Source organism: Xenopus tropicalis, chromosome 5 (assembly GCF_000004195.4).
Source record: "Xenopus tropicalis strain Nigerian chromosome 5, UCB_Xtro_10.0, whole genome shotgun sequence".
Taxonomy (NCBI): Eukaryota; Metazoa; Chordata; class Amphibia; order Anura; family Pipidae; genus Xenopus; species Xenopus tropicalis.
This window is the reverse complement of record NC_030681.2, coordinates 19,982,140-19,991,544: the sequence shown is the minus strand read 5'-3', so window position 1 is coordinate 19,991,544 and position 9,405 is coordinate 19,982,140. Positions and strand designations below refer to the sequence as shown.

Genomic DNA, 9,405 nt, shown 5'->3' with positions numbered 1-9,405 from the left:
TGACTCAGTGAGAATGGGAAGAGCTTCGGAGCGTTCTGGTTCTGCTACAATCAGATTAACCTTACATTACTAGCAGGATTCGTGATGTGCCATATGAATGAGAGAGCATGGAACTGGTCAGGTTTGCCTGGAAGCGCAGCATGTCTAACCCATTTGTCTTCTGCTTCCCCGACATTTATTTGTACATCAGATGTGCTGTTGCCTGAGGGAAAGGAGTTACGGTTTTACTAAATGTGCCCCATTCAGCAGGTTCAACGTCATCTCACTTGTTATCTCATGTCAGGGGGAGGCGATGCACTACAAATAGAGATGTTCTGGCAGTAAGTTTGCTATCAGTTGGGGCTTCTCTGCCAGTGTTCCTGTGATTCAATTGGTGCTGCCCTTAAACAGAATGGAAGTTATGAACAACTATATGAATGGGGAGGCCAACGGCAGCCATGTAAGCACCTACAGCTCTGACTTAAAAAAGGGATTGAAACCAGATAAGGCAAATCAATCAAACAGGGAAGGACATGAGCAAGAAAAAGCCGGAGCAATAGAAAGAGCCTACAGTACCATCCTCAGAGAGCTGGGAGAGAACCCAGAGAGGGAAGGTCTTCTCCTGACTCCCAGCAGGGCAGCCAAAGCAATGCAGTTCCTTACTAAGGGATACAAGGAAACGGTCTATGGTGAGTTCCTGGTCTGACCAAATACTACTCCTACTTACACAAGTACATGAAGGTTCTGTTAGTAATGTAAAATGGTTATTTATATACTGGGCCTTTAATATTTTAGTGTTGCTAAATCATACAGTTATAATAGGTACCCAGTTGTATTCATTAAAAAGTAAATAACGGGGGGCAAACACAGGCCTGCTGTTTCTTTGAGAAAAGGCTTCACGATTACTCCACGGATCCTGGATGTCATAAAGTGACCCCTGCAGCTGTGATTGCTAATGGAGGAATAGTGCTTAGTGCAGTAGAGACTTGTGTGAGCTCATTTATCAAGGGACCACTACTTGTTTTTTGTATTTTTTGGATCCTGCCCAGGTTTGTGTTTTTCTTCTATTCCTCGTCTTTAGTTCCCAGGCAGTTACAAGAATGTTTCCTTTTTGTTCTGAGTTTCTTATGGTCCTTTTCTGACAAGCATTATTTCCCTCCCTACGCCTGGCACACCTGGAAATGGAATTATATGATGGTTTATTTGACACATAGAATTCAGCTGTGCAGTCATTGTCTGAAATCACTGTTACATATATATATATATTCATATTTTTCACCCAAAATATACTTTGGCTCTCATCATCCTGGTTAAGTCAGGGACTTTCTATGTGAAGAGTGAGGAGTCTTCTTGACGGAAAGTTATACCCCCCACAAACAACGCGGGTGTCTATAAAAATATAACCATACCATAGTTTGACTGTGCCTTTCAGAACATATTTTAGACTCCCCATCTGGTGTCCCAAATTTGCCTGCATTTTTATAGTCTGAATAGTTACAAAAACCAATAGACTCAACCCGGAGGGTAACCAAAATACAGTGTTACTATATACAGCTCACAACAATATAAAAAAAAATACATAAAGCATTCTTTATTATCATTATTTTATTATTACTTGTGATCTGATAATAAAGAATGCTTTATGTATCTTTTTATATTGTTGTGAGCTGTGTATATATAAAAATATATAACATGAAACAGCTCAATGTAATACCCTGCTACATCTTAATGAACCAGTCTCATTAAAAATATACTACAGGTATGGGATACCTTATCCAGAAACCCATTATCCAGATAGCTCTGAATTACGGAAAGCCCATCTCCCATAGACTCCATTTTAATCAAATAATTCAGAATTTTAAAACTGATTTCCTTTTTCTCTATAATAATAAAACAGTACCTGTACTTGATCCCAACTAAGATATAATTACCCCTTATTGGGGCAGAACAGCCCTATTGGGTTTATTTCATGGTTAAATGATTCCCTTTTCTCTGTAATAATAAAACAGTACCTGTACTTGATCCCAACTAAGATATAATTACCCCTTATTGGGGCAGAACAGCCCTATTGGGTTTATTTCATGGTTAAATGATTCCCTTTTCTCTGTAATAATAAAACAGTACCTGTACTTGATCCCAACTAAGATATAATTACCCCTTATTGGGGGCAGAACAGCCCTATTGGGTTTATTTAATGGTTAAATGATTCCCTTTTCTCTGTAATAATAAAACAGTACCTGTACTTGATCACAACTAAGATATAAATAATCCTTACTGGATGCAAAACAATCCTATTGGGTTTAATTAATATTTTATTGATTTTTTAGTAGACTTAAGGTATGGAGATCCAAATTACAGAAAGACCCCTTATCCGGAATACCCTTGGTCCCGAGCATTCTGGATAACTGGACCTATACCTGTATTTTAATAGTATGTACAATTGGGTAATCCTAAAGAGAAAACTGCCATTTTCAGTAGTATGGATCGCTCCCTGGGATATGATTCACGGTGATAACAACAAACCAAGGGCACATGTACGTGTTAGGGTGAAGACACACAGAGCTACTAGTAGCAGCTACTTGTCGCAGCTACTAAAATAGACAATGCTGATTATTTACTGAATTGTCTCTACGTGTGTTTTAGCAGAGGCAACTCTCAGTATTGTCTATGACAGGGTATTTTCTGGTGTTTATTAGCTGTGACAAGTAGCTGCTACTAAGTAGCTAGGTGCCCTGATATAACAAGCTGGAGTGTGAGGTCCCATCACAAATAGGGTCTGAGATCTTACACAGAAATATATTAACAAAAAATCTTATCTATCTTTTCAGATGTAATGAACAACGCAGTATTTGATGAGGACCATGACGAGATTGTGATTGTTAAGGACATTGACATTTTCTCACTATGTGAACATCACCTGGTGCCATTTTTTGGCAAGGTATGTAAAAATCAAAGTATTTATGACATGTAAAGTTTATGTATAAATTCTAGTGAAGACTGGTGTGTCCTTGTCCCCCCCCCCTCCCCCCGGCCAAATGAGCGAATCACAATAAGGGCCTATGCAGAGCTTTAACAAACCTGCCTGATAGATGGCTGTTCCTCAGGCAGTAGATGGTAGGTTATTGGTTGGCCCATGCCTGGCAGCAACCCAGCAACCTGCCTGACCAATATCTGGCTGAAAATAAAGATGGCTATACTGGTAAGAACCAATCATTTAGACACCTCAAAAAAACAAGCTTATCCAACCCATGTTCTGGGCCAAATCAAGCTTATCTTTTTGTTGGCTCGGGGGCAAAGATTGTTATCATACAGCAGAACCTATGGACATAAGAACCAGATCAATGTGTCCACATGGTTCTCAACAGATAGGATTCCCAGACCTGCCCAATAGATATGTGATCCATTTTCAGCCAGATATTGGTTGGACAGGCTAGTGGGTGTGACCTATAAACAAGCCAATAAGCTGTTGACTAGGTCTGGAATGACTGTTGGCAGGTTTTATTGGTCAATGTACAGCCAGTTTAGGCAAGATACTTATCATTGTTGATTCAGGCCTCCTACAACAGGTCTCCATGGGCCCCTATTCTGATCTGAACTTGGTCCAGGGGCTGAACAATTAGATAAGCCCTGGACTTTCCTCTAATGTAGCATGTATATCCTAACTGGCTACTTGGGCTTAGAGTCTTCCATTAAAAATACTCTAACGTTAGCATTATACAGGTATCGGACCCCTTATCCGGAAACCCGTTATCCAGAAAGCTCCGAATTATGGAATGCCCGTCTCCCATAGACTCCATTTTAATCAAATAATTCAGAATTTTAAAACTGATTTCCTTTTTCTATGTAGAAATAAAACTGTACCTTGTAATTGATCCCAACTAAGATATAAATAATCCTTATTGGATGCAAAACAATCCTATTGGGTTTAATTAATGTTTTATTTATTTTTTAGTAGACTTAAGGTATTGAGATCCAAATTACGGAAAGACCCCTTATCCGGAATACCCTTGGTCCCGAGCATTCTGGATAATGGGTCCTATACCTGTATATCATTATAAGTTAACTCGGGTATGGGTGAAGGTGAGACTAATGGGCAGAGGGTTCCCTTCATGACTCTAAACCAACCTTTCACCATTGGATATTATTAATGGTTTAATTGCTTTGTAGGTGCACATTGGCTACATACCAAACAAGAAAGTCGTTGGTCTGAGCAAATTAGCAAGGTGAGTACAATGTATGTGGAACACAACAGCACTGTAAGACACACACGGAATGACTGTGTGCATATAAGTGTATGGAAGTCTATGGAAATAAATCCAAGGTCTGTGCGGAAAGCTGCTTTCACTTATGGCTCATATAGTGCCTAGTGACAAATCAGGGAACTAAAGGTGGCCATACACGGGCAGATTTCAGCTGCCGATTTGGATTTGTAAGACTCGGCAGCTTATCTGCCCATGTATGGGGCACTCCGACAGGCCTTCCCGACCAATATCTTGCCAAAATTGGCAAGATGTTGATCGGAAAGTCTTGATTTTTTTTTCAGATCGGGGGCCGCATTGACTCATTGATGCAGTCCTCACTCTGACCTTTCCTATCCTCTTGATTGCAATGCGATCGTTTGGGCATAAGGCCCCCAAGGTGGGCATATCGGGAAAAAGATTTGCTTATGGCAAGCTTGCCAAATGAGCAAATCTTACCGTGTATGGCCACCTTAAGTGGAAAAGGAGAAGGAGAATGTGGAGTAAAGAGCTGTTTCATGTTATATGGAACAGAAAGGTGCTGATGCCAGCTAAAGAATATACAGAGAGTAGAGATATGACCAATGGAGCATGATATGGGCACAATGTATATAAATGAAAGGCAGCTAGTACAAAGTGCAAAGAATCAGCCAATATACAAAATACAGAACTTTGTGTGATACTGCTCTTGTTACAGGGCACAATGCAGCTACAAAGCCCACTAGGGATAATACCTATACACTGTGGGTTTATTAATAATGCACCTTTATCTTCATATTTCCTCCAGGATTGCTGAAATTTACAGTCGGAGGCTACAAGGTCTGTAACCATAATTTTATTTAGCCTAGCGAATGCTCATAGTGCTTGTGATTCTACTGTCACTTGGGGTCATATCAGTTAACTCAGGTTAATGCTCAAGTTACTGTTTATTATGTTATGAACTTCTTTGCGCAACATCTTTGTTATTAACATTCCTTTCTGCAGTAATAAAATATTATGTGTCAGTTATAACATCACTGATGGATAATAAACACACACAAATGACCAATACACAGCCCCTGGTGCCATGTTTTACCTTGAACTAATGCTTTACACATACTCACATACATACATACAATACTGCATTCAAGTTTTGATTCACTTTAAAGGGGAACTCCACCCAAACAACTTCAGATTTTTGAAAAGTAAACATAATTTCAAGCAACTTTGCAATATACATCAATGAAAAAATATGAAGCCTTTTTAGAATATTAATTGAAATAATATGGTTTGGAACAGTTCCCTAAGCCCCGCCCCTTGTACCCCTGCTGATCTGGCTGGCTACTTTGTGACTCAAATAAAATGTAACAGTAGTCGACTGCCCTCAGCCTGCATCCTCCCAATCCCACAATTCCCTGCACACGGGATGTCAATAAGAAAATTAACATTGCAATGCATTGTGGGTTATGTAGTTCCTGCATGCTGTCTGTAAATTGTGGAGAAGTTTCAATGTTTTAGGGGCTGATTTACTTACCCACGAACGGGTCGAATGGAGTCCGATTGCGTTTTTTTCGTAATGATCGGTACTTTGCGATTTTTTCGTATGTTTTGCGATTTTTTCGGATTCTTTACGAATTTTTCGGATCCAATACGATTTTTGCGTAAAAACGCGAGTTTTCCTATCCATTACGAAAGTTGCGTAAAAAGTTGCGCATTTTGCGTAGCGTTAAAACTTACGCGAAAAGTTGCACATTTTTCGTAGCGTTAAGTTTTAACGCTACGAAAAATGCACAACTTTTCGCGTAAGTTTTAACGCAACGCAAAATGCGCAACTTTTTACGCAACTTTCGTAATGGATACGAAAAACTCGCGTTTTTACGCAAAAATAGTATTGGTAACGAAAAATTCGTACAGAATCCGAAAAAATCGCAAAACATACGAAAAAGTCGCAAAATGTTCGTTTTCAAGTCGGAACTTTTCCAATTCGGGTCGGATTCGTGGGTTAGTAAATCAGCCCCATAGTCTCTCCTCCCCTGCCAGGATTTCAAATGATGCAGAAAGAGAAGAACTGTTTTGCAGCTGGTTATCAGCATATAAAATATTTATTCATACTTTTTGAAGGAACAGATTACAGTGATAGGTATTTAAGGGGTCTCTGTGGGGTGTGGGGCGTTTTAACACGTTCAGAAGCCGGAGTTCCCCTTTAAAGGAGAAGGAAAGGCTAATAAAGAGTTAATCTCAAGCTGCAGGCATACCTTCAGTTCTCTCAATAGTGCCCTTAAGTCTCCCCATATTTCTCCCGTTCAGATGATCAGAAGCCAAACAGGAAGAAAAAATGCTGAGCTGTGTAAAGAAAGTTCCCATAATGCCTCGCTCCTGCACAGACATGGAGACCAAGAGAACATGCTCAGTTAGTTAGACTATGAGTCAGCTTCCTGCTGATTGGCTCAGATCCACATTCCTAAGCGGGGGGAGTGAGATCTTAGCATTCTTGAGGGAGGGGGGAGCAGGAGAGAGCTGTGTGTCTCTGGCACAGGAATTACAGACACAAGAAATCTTTTTTCAGAGAAGTCAGTGCAGCGTTTCTGTGAGTGCTTATGGCTGTATTTACATAGACCTTTCTGATAAAGCTTACTTAGTTTTTGCTTTTCCTTCTCCTTTAATGCACTATTTGAGTATGCTGCTATTGGGGGCACTTGCTGTGTGACATTTGCCCACCACTAAAAATTCAACTGTGTAAATCATAAATTAGGCTGATCCTCATTCCCTCTCTAGCATCAGTCCTGCCCTGTGACTGCGCCTGGAGCCCCTGTGGCAGCACCTGTGCTGGCACTTTGATTTTGCTCAACCTAATATGCTGGTTCCAAATGAGAGCCATAAATGGCATTTGACTTCTGTTCATCTCCCTGGTTAAAGAGATAGCAGAACCCCTAAAAGCCCTTTGCTAAAATGTCACCATTAATTTAAAAATTGGCCTATTTTCTCTGACCTTGCCCCCCTCCCCTTTTCTTTATAAACAGGGCATTTTGTTCTGAGCTCCCAATTTACCTTTAAACAAACAAACCCCTTTCTTCTCTGAGCAGCGGTGTTTGAGCAGCTCATTATCAGTGGCTTCACAGTGGACTGGTAATTTATTTTATCAGCTCCTTTGAAGTTTTGTCCTGGATCAAGAAGTGCTAATGTGAAACTGCTTCTTGTTTAGTGCCAGAAATAACAGAAATCATTGCCTGTCTATTTACCCAGTTTCATTTTTACACTACAGTTTATCTATTTGTTAATTAAACAAGTGCCCTGTTCAACTTGATTGGCTGCCCCCATGGCTACACTGCAATGTGTTTATATAAGATATATAGTAGAGCGTTTGAAGCAAACACAGAGTTTGCAACAGTTAAAGGTAAAAGGAGATTATAAATCAATGCACAGGACACCATTTAGTTGTGGGTGTTATGGGGTGAGGTGGTAACCAGAATCACGTATATATTGAATTAAAACTGAATTTTGTATATTTGCAGTTCAGGAGAGGCTCACTAAACAGATTGCGTTCGCAATTCTCGAGGCTCTGCAGCCCATAGGAGTTGCTGTTGTCATGGAAGCTTCGTAAGTGCTCTTTGTAAGCCATTCAGCATTGTGTAGTCACAGACACACTCACAAGCAGTGGTCAGTCACGCAGCAGCTATAGTCCATGACTTGTAGTGATACAGGGGGTTATGTAATAAAAGGCACTAAGTTTGCCCAGGAGCAGTAACCCATAGCAACCAATCAGCAGGTAGCATTTACTGGCCACCTGTTTAAAAGCAAACATCTTATTGGTTGCTATGGGATATTGCTACTGGGAAAACTCAGGCCTGGGCCTAGGGCGGGACAAATTAAGGGGCGGCATGCCACCCCACTGCTCCGTATGGGAGTTTAAATGTCCGCGCTCGCGGCAGGGGGATGCGCGGGGGGCCCTCGGGGCGCCCGGGCTACAAATCCGGCAAACTTAGTGCCTTTTGGGGGTAACAGCCTTATTACAAAATGGGCAAATTTTGTATTGGCTAGGAAACTGCACACAATTGCACCTGCAACTATACAGGATATAGCAAATGTAAGGCACACAACGGGTATCAGGCACACTGGCAGTAACATTTACATACAGCCACTTCTTAGTTTCTCATGTGCCCTCAGCCATGTGCACTGATAAACCTCAGTCTCTTTTTACTACTGAGCTGCAAGTTAGAGTGATATAACCGCCCCCAGCAGCCAATCAGCAGAACAATGGGAAGGTAGCAAGAGAGCAGCTCCCTGATACCTGTATTGTTAAAATGCTCCTATGCCCCACCTAGTGGTAGATATCAGAATAGCACCCAAGAGTAAAACACCCATGTCCAGTCGCAACTTCTCCAGTTACACTGTGTAGGATAAACAATAGATTATCTGACAACATATTTACTTTTACCATGACATCTAATAAGACATATTTTTGTTCCCCAGACACATGTGCATGGTTATGAGAGGAGTGCAGAAGATTAACAGCCGAACCATTACCAGCACAATGCATGGAGTTTTCCTGGAAGATCCCAAGACCAGAGAAGAATTCCTCTCTCTAATTAAGGCGTAACATAGAACTAGAACCGGACAAGCAATCTAGTTCTTATGTTCTGTAGTGTTATAACGATCCACATATTGGTGCTGAAAATCATGTGTTTAAAGAATAAGTAAGCCTAAAAAAAAAAATCATGTACTACTTTAAATTTATATTAAAGAATAAGTAAACCTTTTTTTTTTCTATGAGTAAAATTACTCTAAACAGCCTCCAGAATTACCTACCTTTGTCCCAGCATTCTCTCTGACCTGGTTCCTCAGTCTGAAGGTGTTCATTTTTCTTTGCTTCCTTGTGCAGAGTGAAGCCCCGCCCCACTTCCTGTTCAGTTCTCTCTTCAATTCGACTACTGTTGTTGACCTGGAGAGCCTTTTGCACAATGCCTGGAGGCAGCAGGAGTCAGTCTGTGCATTAGCAGGGTTTTTTTTTTTTATGAGAGACCTGAACAGGAAGTGGGGGCGGGGCTTCACTCTGCACAAGGAAGCAAAGAAAAACCAACACCTTCTGACTGAGGAACCAGGTCAGAGAGAATGCTGGGACAAAGGTAGGTAATTCTGGAGGCTGTTTAGAGTAATTTTACTTATAGAAAAAAAAAGGTTTACTTATTCTTTAATATAAATTTAAAGTAGT

The 9,405-nt window shown here is 40.7% G+C and overlaps 1 protein-coding gene across 1 annotated transcript; it reads left to right on the top strand.

Annotated features, from left to right (window-relative positions):
- The first annotated feature begins 312 nt into the window (after positions 1–312).
- LOC100496565 (GTP cyclohydrolase 1) lies at positions 313–8,951 on the top strand. The gene is made up of 6 exons (XM_002932380.5): positions 313–668; positions 2,808–2,917; positions 4,147–4,202; positions 5,005–5,036; positions 7,709–7,793; positions 8,667–8,951. Exons 1-6 carry the CDS (start codon positions 392–394, stop codon positions 8,791–8,793), a joined length of 687 nt encoding a protein of 228 aa, XP_002932426.2. The 5' UTR covers positions 313–391; the 3' UTR covers positions 8,794–8,951.
- The last annotated feature ends 454 nt before the right edge of the window (positions 8,952–9,405 follow it).

What these genes read in the sequence shown, in the direction of transcription:
- LOC100496565 (XM_002932380.5), top strand. Translation starts at nt 392, where the DNA reads ATGGAAGTTATGAACAACTATATGAATGGGGAGGCCAACGGCAGCCAT. An exon ending in ATACAAGGAAACGGTCTATG is followed by an intron (nt 669 to 2,807) that starts GTGAGTTCCTGG and finishes CTATCTTTTCAG; the next exon opens with ATGTAATGAACAACGCAGTA. An exon ending in GGTCTGAGCAAATTAGCAAG is followed by an intron (nt 4,203 to 5,004) that starts GTGAGTACAATG and finishes TATTTCCTCCAG; the next exon opens with GATTGCTGAAATTTACAGTC.